Genomic DNA, 27,241 nt, shown 5'->3' with positions numbered 1-27,241 from the left:
TGTTAAGTATGCAATTATGTTTTTATTTTATTTTTTTTAGAGTAATTATTTGTATAATATATAAAGGAAATGTGATAGACTTTTAAAAAAAAATTTTTTTTTTTTTTCTAAATCTAGAACTAATTTTACAAATTTAGCCCATGGCATGAGCTGAATAAGCAGCCTCACTTAAACTCACAATAGGCTTCGTAATGTGGCCCTGAAAGAGGCATCTAGGAGCCTCCTAAATATTAATTTTCTCCTTGAGTGTGTCATTAATTGTTTCAATATCAAAATGCCAGCACAATACGCTCACAACCAGCCCGTGCATGTTTACTATAAAGCCTATTGTGTACACAGTACATTTGCATTACAACAGTTGCTAATATGCATATTTCATGTCCTACAGTTGTCATAGTTGCCCCCTCACAGATAGCAGTTTAGGCATATTTCACAACTGCCGGTTTTGCCCGGCCGGCAAAATACCAGGCAGAAGCTGGCCGTTTTTTTTCAGGCACTCTGTGCTTTACACATGGAATGGCTTTGAGCCGTTTTTAATGTGTTTTTTTTTTTTTTTTTACTTGCTGTACCAGCCGGCCAGTGTGTGTGAAAGGAAACATTGTTTCCTATACACCACTGGCTTGCAGGGATGGCACGGCAGCCGTCCTTCTCAGTGGATATGCCTGGCTGTAACACGGCGAACGTGCCCTGTGAAAGGATTCACCTGCTTCCATGTATAACTAAATTTCTCCTACATCAACTAGGGGACACTAGAGTCTCATAACAGTGGGGTATAGATGGGTGCTAACCGGGAGCTGGCACTTTAAATTTAGAGTGACTAGCTCCTCCTCCTCTATACCCCCCTACAAGCCAGTCTTGGGTAACTGTGCCCGAGGAGGTGAAGCAAGTACACAGAATGACAAACAAACATATAACATGTGTAAACAGGTTGCAACAAACAGTTGAACAAAGAAAACAACCAGTCATAACTTAAAATGACAATCAACCATGGAAGGAAGGAACAGCGCCAGGTGGGCGTCCAGTGTCCCCTGTGGAATTGGAGAAAGGGATTTATCGGTAAGTACCAAAATCCTGTATTCTCCTTCATCCACTAGGGGGCACTGAGTCTCATAACAGTGGGGATTTCCCAGAGCTCTCATCCCGGTCAGGAGAGCACTGAGAACCCTGCAGAACAGCACGGCCATACTGCGAAACAGAGGCCGCGAATGTATCAAAACTATAACATTTAACAAAGGTATGTCGGCCCGACCAAGTGGCCGCACGACAAAGTGGAGCCATGGAAACCCCGCGGGCAGCCGTCCACGAGGGACCCACCAAGCGTGTGGAAAGCGCCGTGATGGAAGCCGGAGGTTCCTTTTGAGGAGGCCACATAGGCTTGCCTGATGGTCAGACGGTTCCAGCGTGCAATAGTCTGCTTGGAAGCCACCCGCACTGTGCAGTCAGGGGTAACACCCATGCTCCGGAAGATGCAACCCCTCGTGCTGCTGCTCGCTCTGCTCCTACTGCTTGTGGATGCCATCCGAGTGGCAATGGAGTGCACAGCAACTGGGTGACTGCAGCACAGCATTCCCGAGCTTGTCAACGCAGCGTGACCGGGGTGCCACCAGCACCTGCGGCTCCTTCCTCCAGATGAGTACTGCGTGCAGACCAGGGTTACCTGCCCCACCTGCAGCATAACTCAGAGTACCTCACCTACTACAATAACCAGACGTACATCACCAGGTGAAAGAACCAGTCCATGCTGGCCGGGATTCAGTACCCGCACGTGGGTTAGTGCCAGCTCCTGTGCCCAGTGCACACACTCCCTCTCCTCTGCACTCTGGTGTGTGTTCATCAGGGTCTGCATTGCACTGTGTGGTTGCGGTGGTGCCTCAGGTCACTGGGGACACTTCCCTGTGCCTATACTGTGGGAATTATGATCTGCCCTTTGTATAGCATATGTTTGTGTGTCTCTGTTGTGATACCGCATAAAATATACACCTAGGGCCATATAGAAGTCAGTGTTTTCTGTTTTCCTTTTCATTAATTTACCTTGTAATTGTTGTATTACCTGTTATTCCCAGTAACAAATAATGGAAGTGGAAGGTGTATTTGCTCATGTAAGTGTTATGCACTGACTGTTATATTAATGGTAATAATAATGGAACATAGATTGTAGCCCAGTGTTATACAATCTGTGTACGGAGTGAATGCGATGATGTCTATGCCTGATGGCACTGGGCAACTCATTCTGTCCATGCTGTATGGCAGCTACTGTGATTCCTTCTGTGCTATATGGCAGCGACTGATCTGGTCTGTGCTGTGGGTGGTTACAGGAATTATGTTTGTGCTGTTTTACTGCTTCTCCAGCCAGTTCTGCTCCCCTCTGCACATGCATGACCTGGCTTTGCCGGCTCATTTATATGCACTGGGCTTCCAATTGCAGATTTAATGAAGAAGAAAAAAAATATTTTAATATATTCATTAAGGAAAACTGTGTTTTTGTTTTCATATTTTTTTTCTTACCCTGACCCCCGGCTAAGTGCAACCCCTTCTTTGGATGGACTGAATATGTAACCATATTTGCCCGTAGAGATTGTTTTCCAGACATTCTGGATAATTAATGTATTTGTATTTCATTTGCAATTTTTTATTTCTTCAGTTTGAGCCTTGCTTTGTATTTGCTAGACTCTTTTTTTTTTTTTTTTTAGTTTACATCCTCAGTAGACCCTAGAAATGTGTTGGTAAGGCTAAAACTATAAATACAATATGTTGTGCGGCTATTTGAATTGAAAATTTGTATTGAAAGGTACAGTGCACGAGGTGTAATTGGACGGTCACATTTTTTCACTTAACCTGTATTTATCCAGTGGGACTATTAGATTCGATATCCTATGTAGAAGATAGCCGCTGCATGGGAAAGCTATAGAAATTCTTTACCGCCAGCGATTAAACAAGCCCTGTTGCTGGAAAAACAATTTATCTAACAAAGGCTTTATCGATCTTTTATAAATCTGCACCTATATTCTTTCCTAAAACTACCTTTTAAGGATGTGCCAAGTGCTTGCCCAGCAGGGCTAACATTTGTCAGACAGCCCCTGGTCTTCATTCTCAGATGGAAGGGTGGGGGATGGGGGGTGTTATTTGTAATGTAGAGGTTTGGGGTTTGTCACAGCAGCTTAAAGGTGTGTGAGTGTTAGGACCACCAGACTACCAAGCATATTGAAACCAACAGCTTCCTCACAGGTCTAGTAGTAATGTTGTAATCCTACTTTGGGGTTAGTTCCAAACAGTTTATTTGGTGCTGCACACATGAGGCCACTTTTAGTTCTCAATGTGCCCGTGTGTGTGTGTGTATACCATTTCCAGCAATATGAAATATCCAGTAATTTATTAGTTGCATCCCACCAGTGTTATAAAATTGTCCGATGTCTCAGTCCCATTGTGGACCATTGTCAAGACTAGTAAGAACTCCCAACCACACAAGTGTACAGACTGTGTGTGTATGTATGTATGTGTGTGTGTGTGTGTGTGTGTGTGTGTATATATATATATATATATATATATATATATATATAATGTGTGTGTGTGTGTGTGTGTGTGTGTGTGTGTGTGTGTGTGTGTGTAGAAAGGGAAAGGCGGCACATGACTTTTATCAAGAGCACAATGAAAAAAACAAATACACATACCTTTATAGTGGAATGTCCAAGGTGATTGGTGCAGTGTAATGCTCCATGCTGCCGGGGGCCAGAGTCCGACATCATCACTGGCCCCCGGCAGCATGGAGCATTACACTGCACCAATCACCTTGGACATTCCACTATAAAGGTATGTGTATTTGTTTTTTTCATTGTGTTCTTGATAAAAGTCATGCGAGACTGAAACGTTGAACAGCAGACACAGTTGTTAAGTTTGATTCTTTCATTTCATCAGACCTGTGAGTGCCGCCTTTTCCTTTCTACATATGTAAGTGGGTGTTCAATTGAACTTCCAGGAAGGCACCAAGGCAAGCAATTTATTTTGCATTTATGTGGAGTGCCAGCCATTTGACTAATATATATATATATATATATATATATATATATATATATACACACACACACACACAGCGTCTTTATTAGCGCTTTTGTCAAGCCTATACACATGCACTTAACCCATTTATATATGCAACCACCATCATGACAGATGCCCGCCAGTTCCCGTGTCCGGCGCCCGCAGGCAGTCGCACTGGAGGTTGCGTCACCTGCTCCCTGGTAACCATAGTGATACATATAAACAAAGCAGCTAAAAACATTGACAATATAACAAGCTCAAAATTGCTTAAACCGTACATCAATCTATAGTAATAGCTAATAATGGCCTCTATCATCAGGGCAAAGGGAAAAAAAACATTCTAACAGTCATAGCCTTAGACATCAATTCAAAGGCTCTGTTACACGTCCTCCTGTTGTCATAATAACCAGATTAAAAACATAAAGAGCAGTGCTGCACAGTCCAACTAATACAATTAATAAATTGCACTTCAAAAGATAACACAATTTTGGGTACATGCAAGCAGAAGTTGTAACCCAATGGCAGATATTATTTGATGTAATGCCACCACAATAGATCTTTTGATTTTACACAATGAGTGGCAATAAACGTTACCAGATTAAATTGCATTATATACTATAAGAATCATATGGTCAGTACCTCTATCATGTACTTCATCGCTACTATAGCACAAATATCTTAGAATACCTCAAACATCACTTGTGGATAGCTATAGAATCATATAAAACCCTGAAGACCCAATGTCTCATTCAGACCACGTGGAGACAGTCTGTCTATTCTATTGATCCAGTTTGTGTCACACTGTAGTAATTTGCAAGCCCGATTTCCCATTTTATTTGCACATGTATCAAATCTTGTGCTGATTGACTAATCGTGATTAAATTACATCGGCCAGTTATTGATATTTTTATTTGTGACAGTGACATAAGTTGGAAAACCACAAGAGACTTCCAGGGTTTGTTCAGTGTTGACAAATGGTATTGCAGATATATTTGTACCATGTATTTGTGGCAGTAACCTACTGCAGATCAGACTCATTCCCCGGTCTCCATATAGTGAGGAGGCGTTCTCTATACTGGAACCTAATTTCATCAGAACTTTTGCCTTGCTCCATGTCAATTGACAACTTAGAAGACTATTTAGTCTGCTATACACAGAGATTCTGAAATACTGGCATTATAAAACTCGTAAATATTCTTGGTTCTGAAAAACCCGGGGACTCAGATGTTTAAAAATTGGATTTATCGTGACCTTTGAACGGGTTAATACGTTGTCTCTTTGTTGTGTTTTATCAATTTATTTGTGTCACATTGTATCACCTTATTCAGTCAACTATATTATGGGAATGTCGATACCATTGTTTCATAATGTTATTTTGGGCTTTTCATGTCTATCAGATATTAGGATCGAATGCTATATTATAACCATCTCATTAGCACACTGAAGTCATAGATTGGTTGTTTGGACATTATATATGTCACCTGTATTTCTGCTAGGATATTTTCATTATGTGTTTTAATTTTTATTACATACTGATTCATTTTTATAAACATTGAGACAGAGCTTCAGTGTTCTATGTCTTCTATACTGGTAGCCAGCTTTTTTTTTTTTTTAAAGATGGACCACCAGGTATCCACTCTGAGATGCATGTTGTTTGATTACATTCCTCATAAGAGGAAAGAGGAAGAGATAGACATCCGGTACTCTAAAAAGAGAGGCCACATGGATGCATGCACTGGACACAGCGGCCAGGGACACACTGATATGAATCATTTGGGAATGTGTTTGAGCTAGATCTGTGTAAAGATAACAACATATTCTTCAATGAATGTATTTTTAATATTTCCTACTTTGATGCTTGTGTAGTATGATGATGGCATCTAACTGAATGGTGGTGTTATGAATCTGGCACATTTGTGACTATTGAGTGTAATATGTGAGTAGAGTTGAGAGTAGGTATTTGTGTAGTAAATATGGCAACATTGACGTCATTATTGCAAGTATGCTTCAGGAGGTTGTAAGACTTGATTTTAATCTTTATAGTGTTTTCATGGAATCTTCTTGAACCTAATATTTTTATTTGCTATTATATATGTAATAAATATATTAATAACCTGCTATTCTATGGGTGATTCTGTTTAGTGCAAAGCGACTCCACAGGATATTGCAATACAGGTTGAGTCTCCCATATCCAAAATGCTTGGGACCAAGGGTATTTTGGATAACTGAATATTCCGTATTTTGGAATACTTGCATATCATAATGAAATATCTTGGGAATGGGACCCCAATATACACACAGAATGCTTTTATGTGTTATATACACCTTATACACACAGTCTGAAGGTAATTTTATACAATATTTTTAATAATTTGTGCCTTAGACAAAGTTTGTGTACATTGAACCATCAAAAATCAAGGTTTCATTAACTCCGTCATGCCAAAATTATTCCGTATTTCGGAATATTTGGATATGGCAGACTCAACCTGTACCTGGAAGTGGGCGTTTGCGGCTAACTGAATCTGTGCCATAAAGTCTGTTGCATTCCAGAGTACAGCACATCTATACATTGTGCTCCGATAACATGATTGGTTTAGCTCCACCATTTACATGTGTGTATATAAATGTGTTTGTTTTTTTTTTTATCCTAAATTAGTAGTTTTAAAAACCTACATGTTAAATACATTTAAAAAAAACGTAGCGTAACTGGGTAGAAATAAAAACTTTAAAAAAAAATATTGTTTTTTTTTTTAGAAGGTGTGGCATTCCTAATAAAACCCCTAATACACTTTAGCGTCTCTCTTAAATCAAAATGAACATGTAAAAAGTGATCTACAACTCTTGAAAGCTGACATTGCGTTAAAGGCACATCTCATTAATATTTTTTTTCCTCAACACCAGCCGTGACTTTACAAGGTTTGGCTGTCCTACGAAATCTGAGATCCCAAGTTCAGCTTGATGATTTACTGCAAAATTGCTTCTAAATTGAAGTAGAAAATGTTTTGCAGACCTGGCAGCTTTCAAGCCTTGCACCCATTTGTCACCCAGCATTTCCCTTTGTGTATGGAACAAGAATTAATTAGGCTGCTCGGCAGGAAAACTTTATGGCAATAATTTATATAGGAAAATATCTATTAAAGAGACAGTCTTGCTTTGTTTGAACCTTGACTTCACAAACACTAAGTATTACGTTATACATTTGTTTGCACATAAACACACTTACTGGATTTAAAACATTTAGGGGGAAATTCAGTCCTGCATGATGTGCCGCTGGACATCAGCGCAATGGCCGGTTATACACATTCTTGTCTATTATGGTACACAATCTTCACCATCATCAGTAATAGAAAATCTTTAATACTGATTGCCAAATGCCTTTATCTGACTGTTCCTCAGACACTTTGTGGCCATCACAATGAATGCATCTTTTCTGTAGTTTTTGTTTAATCAGAAAAGATTTTCAGTTAAACAAATCTGCAAGTCTCACAAACATCTCTAAGGGGTGACCTATTGCCATTGACCAGTTTCTTTTAGCCTTAAGAGAAAACAAGGAAATCGTTGCATAATATATTGTATACTTAAGAGCCCAAACACTGAGCTATTATAATACCACCTGTGTCCAACATATAATACCCTATAACCAATGCTTTACGAAATGATCACACCATTGTGACGTACAATTACTAATAAGCAGTCGGTTCCCTCATAAAAGATTTTTACACTGACCTGTGTCCCAAAAACAGTGTACAGCCACATATGCCCCATACTACGAACTAGCCTGCCCCAAAAAATTACACCAAAGAGATTTTATTTGCATAGTGCCTACACATGCCAACGCTTTTGTATTTTAAAGGACAATGGGTGCAGCATGGAAAAATCCATCCTTTGATTTGTCACACAGGCATTGTAGGAAGAAACAGGCCCAGTATGGGGAAGATGTGGGGGGCCATAAATTAGAATGACATAAAAAGTGAAAAAACATTGCTACATAGATCAATTGGTATAACATTTATTTTACATCTGCCCTTTCCTTTGTGTCACTGGATCCACTCCCCCATACCTCCTATGTCCCTGAATTAAAGTAAAAACAAGATAAACCACAAAATAAATACAGTTTGAATTTCAATTGTATGTTTTGTTTCAGAGGTACTTTGGGATTCTGTGGGGAAAAAAAACAACACAAGCCTATGTGCAGAACTGGACTAAGGGCCACATGGGCCTGGGGCCGAAAATGATTCTGAGCAGCAGAGGACTTGTAGCCAGTGCAAAGTGGGTGTGGCCAGTGCCATGTGGGCGTGTATACTCCCTACACTAGCAGCCCCAATGTCTCCCTAAATACGTGAAAGTATAATAGCAACATTTTGTGAGGAAAATAGAAATACAATTTTGATGTTTTTTTATGGTTCATCCTTTTTAGTGTCTGGACCCATGAACACATTTTTACTTGTTCATTACGATGCCTCCGTATGTGACACTTGACGCTTCAATAAAAATTTGTTTCAAAAAAATAATAATTTATGCCGACTGTTTGGCCAGCTTGTGGCTGGTCATGGTGATGGACCTATTTTTTATTTGGATAGAGAACAGGAGAGGTTTGTCAGGGTAGTTGCATAAATCAGTGGTTCCCAAACTTTCTTGAATCACGGTGCCCTAGAGAATCAGCATTTTTCTATGGCACCCATATATTTATAGGAAGACATTTTGAGAAATTCAGAAAAAATTATTAAATTAAGTAAATTGTGCTTACCTGTCATCCTAAGGTTCAGTTATGGAGTGGTGGACAGGGTTTTTCTTCTGTTTATACACACATTTTTTGATAGGCAAAACTAGTGCTTGTGGCTGCCATTCACACGGATCATAAATAAATTGATTTGGTCCCAGACCACCAACCCGAGGCACCCCTGCAAGTGCCCTGAGACACCCCAGGGTGCCATGGCACCCAGTTTGGAAACCACTGGCATAAATGACAAAGACAATATGATAACTGCAAATATCAGAATGCATTAACTGTCCAGGACCATTATACTGTAGGTGGTAGTCAGAACATGATCAAGCATTACATATAAGCAACAGCATGTCCATTAAGGGCTTGGTCAACAGACAGAGGAAGCAGGCTATCAACACAAGTAACTAATAACTCTTTTTAATTGGTCAATCATATTGTTTCTTTTTAATAGATTTCAGTAAAATTTAGCGATGCATTACCACCAAATTGATAGATTATTTAGTAGTACCTGACAAATGCAGAAATGTCGTATTTACATGCTGTTTTTGATCGCATCTTAGGAGATCTCCGTATGCCATGCACCTAACAGTCTCTGGATTAATAGTGAATAGTGTATAGGGCTACAATGTAAAGGTAGACACACTGATGGTTAACACATGATTTATTTCAACATTTTTAATCTTAGGGTTAGGTACTAGGGGGAGGGTTTGGCTTAGGTTTAAAATAAAAAAATTGTCAGCCATTTGTCCCCGTCACCCTTTTGTACCTGTCGATCTATTGCCTGTGGACCTTTTGGTGTCGACCTATGCATTGTCTACCTTTTTGTCCATCAATCAGGCAGTTTCCTTCTAGGGTGAACTATGGATTGCCACTGCAAGGGTTAAACAACGAAAGAATGTTTTCAAATCTGTTGACTTCTCTAATAACTTTCTCTTTGTGTAACTAAAATCTCAAACAATAAAGTGCAATATAAACCTCCTATTTCTCCACAAAGGCCAAATTATACCTTACCTTAGCAGCTCCAGCAACTGCTATGGTGCTCTGCAAGTAAATGGGCATTGTTTATCCAAGGTACAATATTTTGTCTGTTTTACATATTGGTTTTTCATTTTAAACTATTTAAATCACGTTACGAAGTGAAACGGCAATAAAGAAAGTAGAAGTAGAAAGTATATTTCCATTTTTCTTTTTATTTATTATGGGTTGACCATATTTAGTAGGTGTCTGAGATTTTCATTTTATCTGAAATGGTGAATGGCATCGATAGTCCTCTGTTTGGGAATCCGGCAAGTTGTTTAAGGCGAATAGCTGTCTGGTTGGTTCCTAATAAAATGTAATTCTTATTTCAGCCAAAATGGAATACTGTATTTTCATGTTGGAGTTATTCAACAAACATGGTATGCCCCTTAATCCTTTGCTGGAGTTGGCACATCAGTAGTATAACATAGGAGATATGTACACTACCGTTCAGAAGTTTGGGATCACCCAGACAATTTTGTGTTTTACATGAAAACTGACTTTTATTTATCAAATGAGTTGCAAAATGAATAGAACATATAGTCAAGACATTGGCAAGGTTAGAAGAAATAGTTTTTATTTGAAATAATTTTGTCCTTCAAACTTTGCTTTCATCAAAGAATGCGCCTTTTGCAGCAATTACAGCATTGCAGACCTTTGGCATCCTAGCTGTTAATTTGTTGAGGTAATCTGAAGAAATTTCACTCGACTCTTCCTGAAGCACCTCCCACAAGTTGGATTGGCTTGATGGGCATTTCTTGCGTACCATACGGTCAAGCTGCTCCCACAACAGCTCAATGGGGTTGAGATTTGGTGACTGCACTGGCCACTCCATTACAGACAGAATATCAGCTGCCTGGTTCTTCCCTAAATAGTTCTTGCATAATTTGGAGGTGTGCTTTGGGTCATTGTCCTGTTGGAGGTGGAAATCAGCTCCAATCAAGCGCTGTCCAAAGGGTATGGCATGGCGTTGCAAAATTTTTTACCTTGTACAAATCTCCCACTTTACCAGCACCAAAGCAGACCATCACATTACCTCCACCATGCTTGACAGATGGCGTCAGGCACTCTTCCAGCATCTTTTCACTTGTTCTGCGTCTCACAAATGTTGTTCTGTGTGATCCAAACACCGCAAACATCGATTCGTCTGTCCATAACACTTTTTTCCAATCTTCCTCTTTCCAATGTCTGTGTTCTTTTGCCCATATTAATCTTTTCCTTTTATTGGCCAGTCTCAGATATGGCTTTTTCTTTGCCACTCTGCCTAGAAGGCCAGCATCCCGGAGTCGCCTCTTCACTGTAGATGTTGACACTGGCGTTTTGCGGGTACCATTTAATGAAGCTGCCAGTTGAGGACTTGTGAGGTGTCTATTTCTCAAACTAGAGACTCTAATGTACTGGGGCCTGTTTGTGCTGTTCTCTGAAGGGAGTAGTACACGCCGTTGTAGGAAATGTTCAGTTTCTTGGCAATATCTCGAATGGAATAGTCTTCATTTCTAAGAACATGAATAGACTGTCGAGTTTCACATGAAAGTTCTCTTTTTCTGGCCATTTGGAGAGTCTAATCGAACCCACAAATGTGATGCTCCAGATACTCTAGCTCAAAAGAAGACCAGTTTTATAGCTTCTCTAATGAGCAAACCCGTTTTCAGCTGTGCTAACATAATTGCACAAGGGTTTTCAAGGGTTTTCTAATCATCCATTAGTCTTCTAACGCGCTTAGCAAACACAATGTACCATTAGAACACTAGAGTGATGGTTGCTGGAAATGGCCTCTATACACCTATGTAGATATTCCTTGAAAAACAGACGTTTGCAGCTAGTATAGTCATTTACCACATTAACAATGTATAGAATGTATTTCTGATTAATTTAATGTTATCTTCATTGAAAAAAACAGTGCTTTTATTTTCAAAAATAAGAATCTCTAAGTGACCCCAAACTTTTGAACGGTAGTGTAAGTAGAGGTGGTAAGTGTGAAATGCATTATAAATAGCGCTATATTGAATTTCTGCATGTATGAAAGCAGATAACAGATGTTTGCAGATACTGAAGAGAAAAGTGCTATGTTATCTGCTTTCATACATGCAGAAATTCAGTATTGCACTATTTATTTATAACCAGTTATTTTATATAGCGCAAAATATTCCGCAGTGCTTTACAGAAAATATTTGGTCATTCACATCAGTCCCTGCCCCAGTTGAGCCTACAATCTATGTTCCATACCACATGCTCACAAACATACATACTAGGGTTATATTTTGTTGGGAGCCAGTTAACCTACCAGTATATTTTTATAGTACTTTTCACACTTACCACCTCTACTTGCATAGAAAAATCATTCGGATATTAGTAATATGTTAGCGCACTCTTGTAGCGGTACGTGTTCTGTGCAGTGAGGACCCACCTGTGTGCGACATCTCGCACATGCATAGTGGTGCCAGCCAGGAGACCAGATGCAGCACATCCTCACTAGGCTGATGCTCTGAGTGCATAGATCGCTGGTTGGTTCTCTTGTCCATTTTATTGCATCCTGCATTGCCTCGATAAAAGGCAAAGCAGAAAGAGCTATAGTGGCACTATAAGTGCTACCGCTCAACATTGCTTATAGCCAATTCCAGTTATGGCTGACTTGGGTCCTCCCTTTATATAGCCTATGTGACATTAATCTTAGAGTTGGTAGCATGTCATTTAATGGTATTGTATTTGTAGGGGTTTTTTGTTATAAGCCTTGCAGTTAGGGTGCATATTTCCAAGTTCTTTTCTTTGTGCATTCTTTTCTAAAAATGAAGTTCCATCTTTGCTACCATAACAAGTTAATGTCAAGAATACTTTTTAACCTGTAGATGAACTATTTGCTACCCAGCATTTTTTTTTTTTTTTTAAACTCCTCTTAGTGAATGTAATGAGGGCAGGAAGGTGTAATAGTGCATACCTTTTGTGTACAGTTGCATGTAATGTTTTGTCCTGGAAGAAACATTTACAGACATTTTCCAGTAACATTTCTCCAGCTGTGGTGATTCATTTAAATTGAAGGAGGGTTTATTTGCTTTTTCTAACAATGGTCCAGAGATTACTTGCTTTCCGTTTTTCTTTTGTTTAGTGGTATAGGCAGTGCTTGTGTGTGTGTGTGTGTTTATAACGTGCATACTGTCTGAATATTGTTATCAAAATGTAGGTTAAGAGAATGAATTATAATTTAGATGTCCTTCAATGCACGCATGATTGAAGTCCCATGCTATTAGCAGCAAAAATTCTCCTTCCAATTGAAGCTTTGCTTCATTCACATTCAGCAGGAAATGTAAGGCATAGTTTGTGGTATAACCAGTGCTCGAAGTGTGCCGGTTTGAGATGGTGGGGAGATTTATTATAGCAGTACAGATGTAAGAACATCTTGTCTGCTGGAGTGGGGGGGTGAAAACTTCCCCCTCTGGAGATCCCTGCCAGAGCCCAAAGCGCATCCTAGTGCTGATGCGCTGTGTCTCACCTCCCGGCCGCCAGTAGAGCAGTGCTGTCACTGCTGTGGTGGGGCGACGACTGCTGCAGCTGTCGGAATGGTCAGTGCCACTGACTGTTCATACATGGCTTGCTGTCTTGTAGATAGCAATGCCGATAATGACAGGGGCACATAGTGACCCTTTCATTTAACACCCAAACCCACATTTATACATGGGAGAGAAGCGTTATCATGCACATAACATGCACAGATACCACTTAACCCCCATATCGCCCCTTCATACATCTCCCCCGGTATGACATGTCAGCACTGCTAAATTTGCACTGTCCCAGAAGTTACTCCCAGACAGGGCTTGACAAATTTTTCTAAAACCTAGGAGCCAGGATGAAAGTGTAGGAGCCAGACCCCCCCCCTTCCCCCGGGGCAGCATTACTGAGCACCTACGCCCCAGGTAACCAACCCCCATGGCCACACCACTAACTGGGTACCCCAGGTAAACCACCCTCCCACAGCAATATTATTGAGCAGCTAATCCGCCTCTCCAGGCAATCAACCCCCAGAAAGACCACCCTCCGCAGTCAAAAAACCCCTGGTAAGCAAAGCCACCACCGGCAGTGGCCGAATTAGAGAGTGGTGGGCCCAGATGCAAGAATATGCTTTGGGCACCCCTATGCAGTTCCCCCAGTAGTGGTCCCCCTATGCAATGCCCTCAGTAGTAGTCCTCCCCCCCCCCTCTGCAGTGCCACCAGTAGTAGTGCCCCCAGTAGTAGTCCCCACTATGCATTTCCCTTAGTAGCGCCCCCCTATACAGTGCCCTAGTAACAATCCCCCCGCTTACACAGTGCCCCAGTAGCGGCCACCCCCACTACGTAGTGGTCCCCCTATGTAGTGCCCCCAGTAGTAGTCCCCCATATACAGTGCCCCCAGTAGTGGCCCCCCATACAGTGCCCCCACGGTAGTGGCCACCCAAACTATACAGTGTCTCCAGTAGCGGCCACCCCCCCTATTCAGTGCCCCTTAAAGAAAAAAAAGATAACACAACTTACATGATCCACGCTCCTGCCAACGACCACCGCTGGCCGCTCTGCACTATGGGAGAGCCGTCATGATGTCTCTCCCAAGCTGCTGCGGGGTGAGCCGGAAGGCGGAGCTTATAAGTGAGCCCCAGCCGGCTCACTCCGTGGACGACGCAGCAGCCAATGAGAGTCTGACAGACTCTCATTGGCTGCTATAACAAACATACAGCCGCCAATGGCGGCTCTGTGTTTGTTACTCTGTAGTGTGGACCGCGCTTGCGGTCTGCAATACAGTGCCTGGGGGTTGCTGAAAATCTGGTCGCCATGGCGACCTGGCCCCCCGGGTTTTGTCGAGCCCTGCTCCCAGGTATGGATCCAGATCCCATCAAGGGGTTGATGAGCTGAGACCAGCCACAACATTACCTCTAGATTAACTGACTACAGGTTTACCCATTGACTGCAAGAAACTTACTAATAAACTAGCTTATTCATGAATCATAGCCGCCTTAAATAGCTTGTTATGTCATACACAATTAGGATTTGGGAGACAATACCATTTTTTTTAACTACAAAAATATTATTTTTTTGGTTTAGAATACTATACGCTAATCAACATTCAGTTAATCCTGTATGTCAACTAAACAGGCAGGTAGTAAAAACATTAGATAATTTATCAACATAATGGATAAGCGGCAAAATGATTTGCACGTATGCAAATGTGCACTACAGAGGGCCGTATTCAATTTGGCTGCGAAAAGTCGGAAGGCGTTCATTTTTGCATGTTTCAATTATCCGCGTATTCAATTACAAAGAGTTTTTGCCGGTGCAAAAAGTCTTTGAAAAAACGAGGATAACTTTTCACCATGTTTTACATGGCGAAAAAAAAGTGCAGAATTGGGGTTTAGGGGTGCAGGCTTAAAAAAAAATAGCCTGCACCCCTGGGAATGACCAATAAAAAAAGATCTGTGTAATTTTGGGGTGTAAAAAAAAATAAAATAGGGAACACATTCAAAATTGATTCCAGAGGGGTTCCCTTAAATGCGGCAGGTGTTTTCTTCATTGCAGGAGTAGCGGCAGGTGCATTTTTGCTGAATTTTTAAATATAATTTTAGGGACTTAAAAATATGCTTGCCCCCATTTTCATGAACCCCAAATTTGATATATATATATTTTTTTTTAAAATAACTATTCCTAAGTGCTATTCCTCACCACTTCTTCATATCCGCAAATATGCACCTGCCGCAGCAATTAGAAACCCTGACTTCCTTCAGCAGGTAAAAATGGGATTACCCGTAGTGATCCCCCATGTCTAGACATCTTTAGGGGGGGGTCCCTGGAATATTTCCCCCAAATTTCCGCTTTTGTGGCGATACCTTGTCGCTGGCTCCCGTTTTTGTTGATTTCTAATTGAATAAGGGGATAAAGTGGACATGCGCCCGATACTTTATCCCTGGAAAACCTCCGATGTGGAGTGAAAAGTCCAGCACGGACTTTTCGCTCCAAATTGAATATCCCCCCAGAGTGTTTGGACTGAAAATAAGAGGTGGCAGAACAACCATCTAATTAGTTTTAAGCACTCTTTTTCCATAGTAGTGCAATTTATAAGCTTGCTTGGATATTTATATATCTTTTTCTTCCTCTGGGATGTGCTGTGCTGTGGACAATCCCTGTCAACCTGTCAGGGATTGGCTGCGTACCCGGGAACTCTACCATTTTCTAAAAGTGAGTCCTCGGTCCTCAATATCTGGCAAAATACGCGCTATAGCATGTATTTGCGATTACTGCATAGGTCGAACCTATGCATATCTTACTATTAAGGTTTCTTTTATTTTCCATAAAGCAAAGTTAGAAATTTCTTTGTCTATATTGTAATGCACAGGGACATTGTAACAGTTAACAACATAGGTGGTTTCACATTTTATATAATCTAAGACATGGGTCGACCGATTTTTGTAAAATCTAGGAACCAGCTCAAAAATTTAGGAGAGAGGCCATCACCAATGACCAAAGTATATGAAACTTTGGATCAGCGCACATGTCCCTTCAGGGCCCCAGTGTCCGTCTTTGGTCTCCAGTTCATAGTTTGTCACATAGTAGCACCCCAAAATCTTATGCCTCACAGTTGTGCCCCCAATTCATATCATGCCACACGACTGATGGTGTGCCTTGGAGATTTTAGCAGGTTTCGCTGTCCCTAATGCTATGGTTATGTTAACGTTATTCATTCATAAGGTAGTCTTTTTCATGTGAGTCCACACCCCTTATTGTGAGACAATGCCCCCGTTCTGGGGCAAACTTGCTGTCTTAAGCTTTTTTGAGGGTGGGGGGCGCATTTTGGTTGTTCACATTGGGAGCTCCAGCCCTTAGAAACTGTCCTATATGGCACCGTAAAGCCACTGTAGAGCAGAGAGGCCAAAGGGGACAGTTCTGTAGATCCAGCGGAAGCACAATGTTAAACAGACAGTTCCAAGTCCTGAGAAAACACCATGACCATTATATGCCTTGGAAAGCAGGGTGAGGACTCGGACCAATGCACCAGAGCTCTGCAAGACACTGCACTGCAGCATGCACACCAGCCTCCACAGCCTACAAATGCCGGCGGCATACATCAGTGACCTCTGGGGCTACCCCAGGAACCGACTGCCCCTGCTCCATGGCAACAGGATTGGGTTTAGTAGAGCAGAGCTATGCAGTGTGAGATTTGAAATTGACAAGTATTAGCTGTTCAAGAGCACGCAAACCTCCTCCTCCACCAATCTCTAAATTGCGGTTGGTCTTCATTCAGCATGACTATTTCTACATTTCTACACTTGTTTGTTAAAATAAAAAAAGAAAGCAAAAACCTCATCACTGGATCAAACCCTAGACTTTCTCAGACGGTGATCACAGTGGTAAAATCTAGTTGTCATGGTGACCTTTCAACAGGTATCTTTAGGGCCCTGATCTAAAGTTTCTACATTTTTTCTTTGGGATGTGAAGATATCATGTCTTGTTTGCTATATATTTGCATATTGTACATCGTGATTTCTTACACCTAAATTCGGAGCCTAGTTCTGATTTGTACCAGTTTTTATGCATTGGTTTCAGAAAACTGTTTTTATATAGCTCTGTTGTCCTTGCCTCTTCTCCTCTCTATCAGAATCCTCCAAACCTCTTGTTACGGAAAAATGTTAAGACACGTGCTAGTTAGAAGTAATTTAATTCTGACCTTATTTATAGTGTTTATATTCTAAAACACTTTGTAAGACATCTCTGAAAATATTTTGACAGGTATTTTGAAAAGGGGGTGTTGCCTATGTCAGAAAATTTGTCATTGAAAATAAAAATCTTGCTTTATTTTGATAAATTTTATTAAATTGTTTTTCCATGTCTCATACATTCTACAGTGCATCCCCAACATTTTATATACAATTATATATTTTAAGTAATAAAGGGGTCTAAATGTTAAAAGCTTATTGTTATTCTGAGTTTATAATCTGTCGTGCTTTAATAATTTTTCCTTATGCCTGGGTAGGTCGCAAGTTGCACAATAATCACTCTCACAGCTTTGTAATCAATGCCCACAGTAATAGGATTCCTCTGGCCACTGGCAATTAATAAATTTGTGTCTTTTCTTTAAAAAAAAAAAGAAAAAAGGAAAAAAAACACTAGCAAGTCGGATCTGAAATACGACTGACTGGCTTTCCTCATTTGCATATTTATTGCAGTGGAAAAATTCTTACCGAATGATTGATGTCAGCCCTGCCTCTTGAATTCCAAGCAGCACATTATTATGAAATGAAAAATGCCGGCCCTAGAGTTGATTAAAGTTGAAGACGGTGGAATCTGTGTTTTTTAAGATTGTGGGAGAATTAAAGGCATATATTAATGGATGTTGACAAGAAGTGAGCCAACAAAAGCAAAGCAAAGGATTTGCTTGAAAAGATTTAATCAGATGTGTTTCTTGGGGGATTAATTGCTGGGGATGACCAATGCAGTTGGTAGTATTTGTGGATTTAAATGATAATTGTTCTTGAGGTAAGAAATGGAGGTAGGAACAGCAGCAAAATAGACACGTTTTATAACTGGTTTTGTTACATGTTGTGCCTGGAAGTGTTTCTCTCACTGCAATTGGGTTTTGTGTTTGGACTAGTTATTTTTTTTAATTTATTTTGTACTTTTGTTATCCTAACTAAATGTATTTTATTTGTTTTCACTACTGTAATTTGTGCTTTTTATTTTTCTAAAGTGTTTGTATTTAATTCATATTGTATGATTATTGCCCACAAGGTTGGCTTGTCAGATACCAAAACAAAATTTAATTGGTTTTTAATTTTACATTTGTGTTGAGTGTTTTAGAACAGTTTCACAGTTGTCTTAATTTATGTTGCTATGTTGAATTATTACTCATTTATAAAATTGATAACTTATTACACAGTGCTATACAATCAGGGCAAATTAAGTAGTGATATGACCCAGAACATAATGGTGGTCCTTCCCTAATGAGCTTACAACCTAAGAGACGTAGGATACGATTGACTAAAGGTAGTAAAATAACAGTTGTTACGGTTGGCAGGGACAGTGGGTAACTGTCAACTAGAAGCATTATCAACCACCAATATGTTTTACTGGAATGAGTGTTGAGGTTAAAGGCCTGAAATTGAATTGGACATTGTAAAAACCATAAGATAGTTGTTGGCGCTATGATTGTTCTTCATCATTTATGTTAGCCGACACCACGTATATGTACATCATATAACCAAGGTTATCCAACTTGGTATACAAGCTACCTGAAACACTTTTTTGTTCTGTTCTACTCGTTCTCTAGAGTAGTCACAGATGAGCATGGAAATCCACCTCCATTTATTGTTTTCCCGCATAGATCATATGCAATTGCATACATGGGTACATTCATTTTAAAGACCCCTGAGCTCAAACTACTTTATTTATATTTTTCCCTAGAGACCTGAATGCTGTGTTGGGGAGAACAATAACCCCAAAGTAAAAGGATAGTATGTTTTCCTCTTTCAGTCATGCAAACGGGGAAATTCAGTTAACTACGTGACTTACCACTGGGATTTAGCTCCTTGGTTAAGTGGCTGTAACTATATAATTACTGCCCGCTGTAAGCCAGTGACTAGCCCAACAGGTGCACTTAACGCAGACGACTTCTTACACCCTCCTGAGATATGAGCAAAAATCTACATTAACTAGTGCTTCTGGGGCTAGTCGTGGGCTTACCATGGGCGGTAATTGCTGAACTCTGGGCTGTTAACCCAAGAGCTATGGCTTGTAGCAGAAAATAATCAGATGGCTCCGGGCACTTAACCTGAGAGCTAAATCTCATCTGTAAGGTCCTGATTTTAATAATGAGTAATATGCTTGTTATCACTTGTAACAAATCTTAAATGGTGCTTCAACTAATTAGCTCCTAACTATCACTTTACAGGTTATGAGGGGTATTCAATATGAAACGTAAACTGCGCTGTCGAAGTTTACGTTTCATATCGGAGCTTTTACCTGCGTTAAAGTATCGGGTGCGCGCCCGCTTATCCCCGTATTCAATATGAAACTAACGAAAACGGGAGCCTGCGAAGTGGGATTTGCGTAAAGTTACAATATTTTCCTTAAAAAAATTGTAGGACCCCCTACAGTTGTAAAAACATGGGGGATCACTATGGGTACCCCCGTTTTAGCCTGTAATTGAAAGTCAGGGATTTAAATAGCCGCAGCAGGTGTTTTTTCCCGACATTGAAGAAGTGATGCAGAAGAGCACTTAGGTTATTTTTTTCGTGTTTTTAAGTGGTCCCATCAAATTTGGGGTACATGAAAATGGGTACTAGCATATTTTGATGTACCTAAAGTAAGTTTTTAAAAATTCTGCAATTGTGCACTGCCGCTATAAATCTATTCTAAAAAACATCTGCCGCATACTTGCAGAATAGCCCTGAACCTATTTCCCTACTGTTTAACAATTTTTTTCCCATTTTTTTTTTTTCACCCCAATTTTTAAATTCATTTTTTGGGGTGTCCCTATTTTTTTAAAAAACTTTTTTTGACACAGTTCTATTTTAAATGTCATTCCCAGGGGTGCAGGCTATTTTTTTAAGCCTGCACCCCTAAACCCCAATTCTGCACTTTTTTTCGACACCTATTCAATGGTGAAAAGTTATCCCCGTTTTTTATCAAAGACTTTTCGAACCTGCGAAAAGTCTTTGAAATTGAATACGGTGTAAAACTAAAACCTGCGATAATGACGTCATAGGTGCGATATTAACGCAAAAACGATGTTTTCGCTCCCATATTGAATACCCCTATATGTTTGAAAAATGACAGTTGTGAGCTGATTGGTTGAAGCATCATTTAAGATTAGCACTGACTGATAACAAGCATATCACTCATTATTAAATGGTACTCTGTCTCTACCTACAGTCGCTGTGAGAAACACTGCTAAAGCTCTTAATGAGGTGAGCAATGTTAAAGACAGTGGGATAGATATATTAAGCTTTGGAAAGTGATAAAGTGGAGAGTGATAAACGACCAGCCACTCATCTCCTAACTATCATGTTACAGGCTGTGTTTGAAAAATGACAGTTCGGAGCGAATTGGTTGGTCGTTTATCACTCTCCACTTTATCGCTTCCTAGTGACTGTGTACGTGTCTGATGTGTAGCCTATCCCATTCAAGTGAATGCAGGCCAAAGTGCCTCTCCACTGACCCCTTACCGGCCGTGCGCATGGTGCCACCCCTATCTCTTGCATTGATGAAGTCAATACATTTTGTTTGTTTCATCTCGATCCATCAAGTTAAAGCTCAGCAGTAACAAAGTGCAGGTTATTTCTAGGAGTTTCCACTTCAAAATTATGCAGTTTTCATGAAATTTGGTTCAGTAGTATTTTCACCAACTTAGAACAAACCGACAGACCGCATAAAACTGCTAAACCCATGTAATGTCCTGGTTAGGGCACCCAAACCACGGATTTATCACACAATTCTGCTTGCCACCTTAGGAGGGTGTGAGCAGAAATGTGTGCTCCCGTGGCTATAAAACCGTTTTATAGAAAGTGTGACTTTGTTTTAAATTCCTTATTTGAGTCTGTGTGTATGTATATATGTGTATGTATGTATGTATGTATGTATGTGTATGTATATATATATATATATATATATATATATTTATTTTGAAAGAAAGCAAAAAAGGAAAATGTACAACCAACGGCGCTGCAAAAGTAACAAGAATAAATTTGACCACACTGATAGAAGTGGCAATGGATGTCTCACGCTGCTGTCATGGGTCGCTAACCATAGAAAAAAAAGAAAGAAAACGACAGCGCTGTGAAACACCAAAACCCTGATTTGGTACAAGCAAATATCTGGTATGATAAAATTAAATAGAAATATATGTAGAAAATCAGCTATGTCAGTATTAATTCAACCCGTTTAATGGTATAAAAAATATGAATAAAACATATCAGACAAACAACATTGGCCAATGATAATATACATATAAATTACACATAAATATAATAGAAAATACAATGTAGCATGAAAATGACCAACTGTTGTCAATCACTAGATTTTAAATAAGAAACACCACATAAGAAAGGATAGCTAGCAGGTAATATCCTAATCTTCAAATCCCATATGTAGGGAAAAAGATGACACTGTGTTGCTATTGTGTCAATCGTAGTGAACGAAGTTCCACAGCAAAAATACACTTGTAGCAATTTAGAATAGGCTGATGATGGTATTCCTCACCCCTCTGAGGAAATTCCATACGGGAAGAAACACATCAGAGAAACTCTATGCTACAGGAATCACCACCAGAGAATACTTTAACCAGCTTTGCCACCACCAGCCCTGGGCATATCTACTTATCAGATCCAGTCCTCTCCTGTATATGAGAGACGGAGAGCTGCCCTACATCAGGTGAACCGGGTTGCCGCAGTTTGTCGCGGAGAGCGCCCGGGTTCTTGTGCCTGGACTGGGAGCTACACTGGTCAGCACGACGGGTCACCTCGCGGCAGGGCGGCTTCACCTCTGAGTGGGCGGCTCGTGGAGTCGGGTCCACGCGCCTTCCAGTTGCATAGGTTCCAGTGAGCTGGCCGCAGCATCACATTGCCCAGATTCTAAGGCTACTTTGGGCTATTTTTGGTTCAGCACGGCGGCAAGCCTTCAGTGATTGGATTACAATTCATGTGCCTGATATTAGGCTTTGACATTCTGGAGAACGCTGTTGAGTGATATATGATTACAATAACTTTTGGATTACTAGCAAGGCTTTTTGCCTATGTTTCCCTTATTGTGGGAGAATATACATACGAATAAGAATAAATCTGAGGAATACCATCATCAGCCTATTCTAAATTGCTACAAGTGTATTTTTGCTGTGGAACATGGTTCACTACGATTGACACAATAGCAACACAGTGTCATCTTTTTCCCTACATATGGGATTTGAAGATTAGGATATTACCTGCTAGCTATCCTTTCTTATATGATGTTTCTTATTTAAAATCTAGTGATTGACAACAGTTGGTCATTTTCATGCTACATTGTATTTTTTATTATTTATGTGTAATTTATATGTATATTATCATTGGCCAGTGTTGTTTGTCTGATATGTTATATTCATATTTTTTATACCATTAAATGGGTTGAATTAATACTGACATAGCTGATTTTCTACATATATTTATATTCATCACACAAGATATTTGTTTGCACCAAATCAGGGTTTTGGTGTTTCACAGCGCTGTCATTTTCTTTCTATTTTATGATTATATATATATATATATATATATATATATATATATATATATATAGATAGATATATAGAGATATAGATATAGATATATATATATATATATATATAGATATAGATATATATTTATTATGTTTGTCCAGGTACTCGGCACTAGTCCAAACTGAAGAAACCACTTATGTCTGTGCCCTCCTCCTCAATCAAATAGAACGCAGCAGTATGAGCGGCACTCAGACATTTGGTAAAAAAAAAAAAAAATGACACGGAGACCAGGCGGTCTAAGTCAACGTTTCAATTCCCTTACAGAACTTTCATCAGGATGTTGTTTCATTGTTGACTTAGACCGCCTGGTCTCCGTGTAATTTTTTTTTTTACCAAGTGTCTGAGTCCTGCTCATACTGCTGCGTTTTTTATATATATATATATATATATATTTATTTTATACACACAGCCATTATGGCCGGCACTCCAAAGAGCTAAAGATATGATGTGCACCTGGTGCCTTCCTAAATTACCTATCCCTGTGTTGGGAAGGAAAAAAAAAAATGCAGCAATGGACGACACTCCCGGCGACATCACAAAACACCCAAACGCTCGTGATATTAATATTAGTATGATACAAGCTATGGGGGTCATTCAGACCCGCTCGCGAGCGCAGGACGCTCGCAAGCGGGTCGATGGTGCCGAATTGCGCTTGCGTACGACGGAGAAAGCTCCGTCGTGCGCATGCGCGAGACCCGAATAACGACGGCCAAGCCCGATGGTCGCGATGGTCTTGACCATCGCGCCCATCATCATGGACGCTCGCATAAGCTGTGGGTGGTCACCCACAGCTATGCGAGCGTCCAGGAGGATGCTCCATTTTCATGTAGGAGGGCCCTGATTCAGAGCGAGCGCTCTGGTCAGAGCGTCCGGCTCTGAATCAGGCCCTATGTTTGGTGACTGTCTTGACTTTAAAAGCCATAAGTTAGTTGGCAGGTGAGCTTTAAACCAGTTAACATTTTTTCAGTTTAAACTCTGATAGCAGCTACCAGGTTTCCATAAGCTTGACAGATAGTGTAGGACCTGCAGAGAAATGGGGTCCCGTGATGTGGGCTGCAGGCTTAATTGCATTGATCAATCCATGATCCAAAACCCCATTATTTATTTACATATTATTGTGAGTGATTTAACAATGTTGAGTGCTGAGATTTCTGTTTTTATCTATGTAAGCAATGTGGTCACAAGCCACTTGCACCGCATGCCTGGGAATGGCGAGTGTAGGTGTGCACCCCAAATCTGGGAGTGGAGAGTGCAGTGGATTTTTGACATACATTATATATATATACATACATTATATATATATATATATATATGTGAGTGATGTTATTTCAACGGAGTGCCGCCATTGGAAGCTATATTTGTCAGTGATTTTTCAGATGTGGAAGGCACCCGGACCAGTTATAATTGGACTACCTCATGAGTGCCGGAACTTGGTGTATTTTTATATATATATATATATATATATATACATACATACACACACACACACACACACACACACACACACACACACACACACACACACACAGTCAGGTGCATAAATATTGGGACATTGACAGAGTTTTCATATTTTGGCCTCTATTCACCACCACAATGGCTTTGAAATGAAACAAACAAGATGTGCTTTAACTGCAGACTTTCAGATTTAATTTGAGGGTAATTACATCCAAATCAGGTGAACGGTGTAGGAATTACAATGGTTTCTATATGTGCCTCCCACTTTTTAAGGGGCCAAAAGTAATGGGACAAACTAAACAATCCTAAATCTAACTTTCACTTTTTAATACTTTGTTGCAAATCCTTTCCAGGCAATTACAGCCTGAAGTCTGAAATGCATAGACATCACCAGACACTGGGTTTCATCCCTGGTGATGCTCTGTCAGGCCTCTACTGCAAATGTCTTCAGTTCCTGTTTGTTCTTTGGGCATTTTCCCTTCAGTTTTGTCTTCATCAAGTGAAATGCATGCTCAATTGGATTCAGGTCAGGGGATTGACTTGGCCATTGCATAACATTCCACTTTTTAGCCTTAAAAAACTCTTTGGTTGCTTTTGCAGTATGTTTCGGGTCATTGTCCATCTGCACTGTGAAGCGCCGCCCAATGAGTCCTGAAGCATTTGACTGAATATGAGCATATAATATTGCCCAAAACACTTCAGAATTCATTCTGCTGCTTTTGTCAGCAGTCACATCATCAATAAATACAAGGGAACCCGTTCCATTGGCAGCCATACATGCCCACGCCATGCTTCACTGATGAGGTGGTATGTTTTGGATCATGAGCAGTTCCTTTCCTTCTCCATACTCTTCTCTTCCCATCACTCTGGTACAAGTTGATCTTTGTCTCATCTGTCCATAGGATGTTGTTCCAGAACTGTAATGGCTTTTTTAGATGTTTGGCAAACTCTAATTCTGGTCTTCCTGTTTTTGTGGCTCACCAATGGTTTACATCTTGTGGTGAACCCTCTATATTCACTCTTGTGAAGTCTTCTCTTGATTGTTGACTTTGACACATATACACCTACCTCCTGGAGAGTGTTCTTGATTTGGCCAACTGTTGTGAAGGAGTTTTTCTTCACCAGGGAAATAATTCTTCTGTCATCCACCACAGTTGTTTTCCGTGGTCTTCCGGGTCTTTTAGTGTTGCTGAGCTCTCTGGTGCGTTCTTTCTTTTTAAGAATGTTCCAAACAGTTGATTTGGCCACACCTAATGTTTTTACTATCTTTCTGATGGGTTTGTTTTGATTTTTCAGCCTAAAGATGGCTTGCTTCACTTATAGTGACAGCTCTTTGGATCTCATATTGAGAGTCGACAGCAACTGATTCCAAATGCAAATGTCACACCTAGGTCAACTCTAGACCTTTTACCTGCTTAATTGATAATGAAATAATGAGGGAATAGCCCACACCTGTCCATGAAATAGCTTTTGAGTTGATAGTCCCATTACTTTTGGCCCCTTAAAAAGTGGGAGGCACATATAGAAACCGTTGTAATTCCTTCACCGTTCACCTGATTTGGATGTAATACCCTCAAATTAAATCTGAAAGTCTGCAGTTAAAGCACATCTTGTTTCAATTCAAAGCCATTGTGGTGGTGAATAGAGGCCAAAATATGACAATTATGTCAATGTCCCAATATTTTTGCACCTGACTGTGTGTGTGTGTATGTATGTGTATATATATATATATATATATATATATATATATATATATATATATATATAGATATATAATCTCTGTAATGACTGAGTTTGTGAACCTCTGGGTTAATGGTTTATCTACCGACAATCAAAAACATATCCAATAATATATTTCTTAATCTCACCAATATTTTAATACTGTTCTGTCCAAAATTTGCTTTGTAGGCTATAAAGCTCTGAAGGAATTAATGAGGTCTCTTGTCCAGTTGCAAGACGAGCTACTATTCCAATTTCCAGAAACACAGCACCTAATAGATGGAAAGAAATGCAATGTAGACAGGTAAACATAACATATTTTTTCTGTCTCTATTGTAGCAAGCTTTCATTTGCTTCATTTTAAGATTTTGTAAAATAATATATGTTGAAAGCAATATAATGTTGCAAAGTAGGATTTTATATTATTTAAAAATTATTATTGGCAGTTGCATCACATTCATTATCACAGTTGATGGTCTTATTTGGAAGTTTTAAACACTAATAAATATAAAGAATATTCATGAAACAAAAATAAAACCTCAATCCAGTAGATTAGCCTGGATCATGTAAGTGATGAGACTAAATCATGTACTGCTAATTGGGATGGAACGAGAACATAGCTGGGCGCTGGATCCCTCAAGGTTAAAAGATTTTTTTTTTGTCCCCGAGGAATATCACACGTTCATCCTTGAAAAATGTTGGGAATTTCTCGTATCCTTACTTTGGTTGGGTATATTATTAATATTGGTACTCATTTTAGATATTATGACGGCTAATATGACAAGTTAATTTTAGGGTTGCAAAGCATTATGTTGAATGGGCCTGCCATTACTTGCTCCAGTGCTGGTTAGTTGACTGATCTAGAATTGCTACTAGCTACTATTAGAATTATACTTTTGTCATGTTCCTCAAAAAACGGCCGTCCAATGTCAAATATGGCAGACAGTGGGAATGCCCTGCTGTTTCTTCATATTTTCCGTGATACGTAGGGCATGATTCAGAATCACACGCAATGCGGCCACTTTCTATGAGAC

The 27,241-nt window shown here is 39.9% G+C and overlaps 1 protein-coding gene across 1 annotated transcript in view; it reads left to right on the top strand.

The window, feature by feature from the left end:
- Positions 1-27,241, top strand: part of AATF (apoptosis antagonizing transcription factor) — a 139,268-nt gene that overhangs the window by 32,501 nt on the left and 79,526 nt on the right. The window contains 1 exon segment of the mRNA XM_088455959.1: positions 26,397-26,511. Coding sequence (XP_088312085.1) covers positions 26,397-26,511 — 115 coding nt within the window.

This window comes from Taudactylus pleione, unplaced genomic scaffold (assembly GCF_031769625.1).
Source record: "Taudactylus pleione unplaced genomic scaffold, aTauple2 ptg000682l, whole genome shotgun sequence".
NCBI lineage: Eukaryota > Metazoa > Chordata > Amphibia > Anura > Myobatrachidae > Taudactylus > Taudactylus pleione.
Note: the sequence above shows the minus strand (reverse complement) of the source record. Positions and strands in the feature narration are given on the sequence as shown.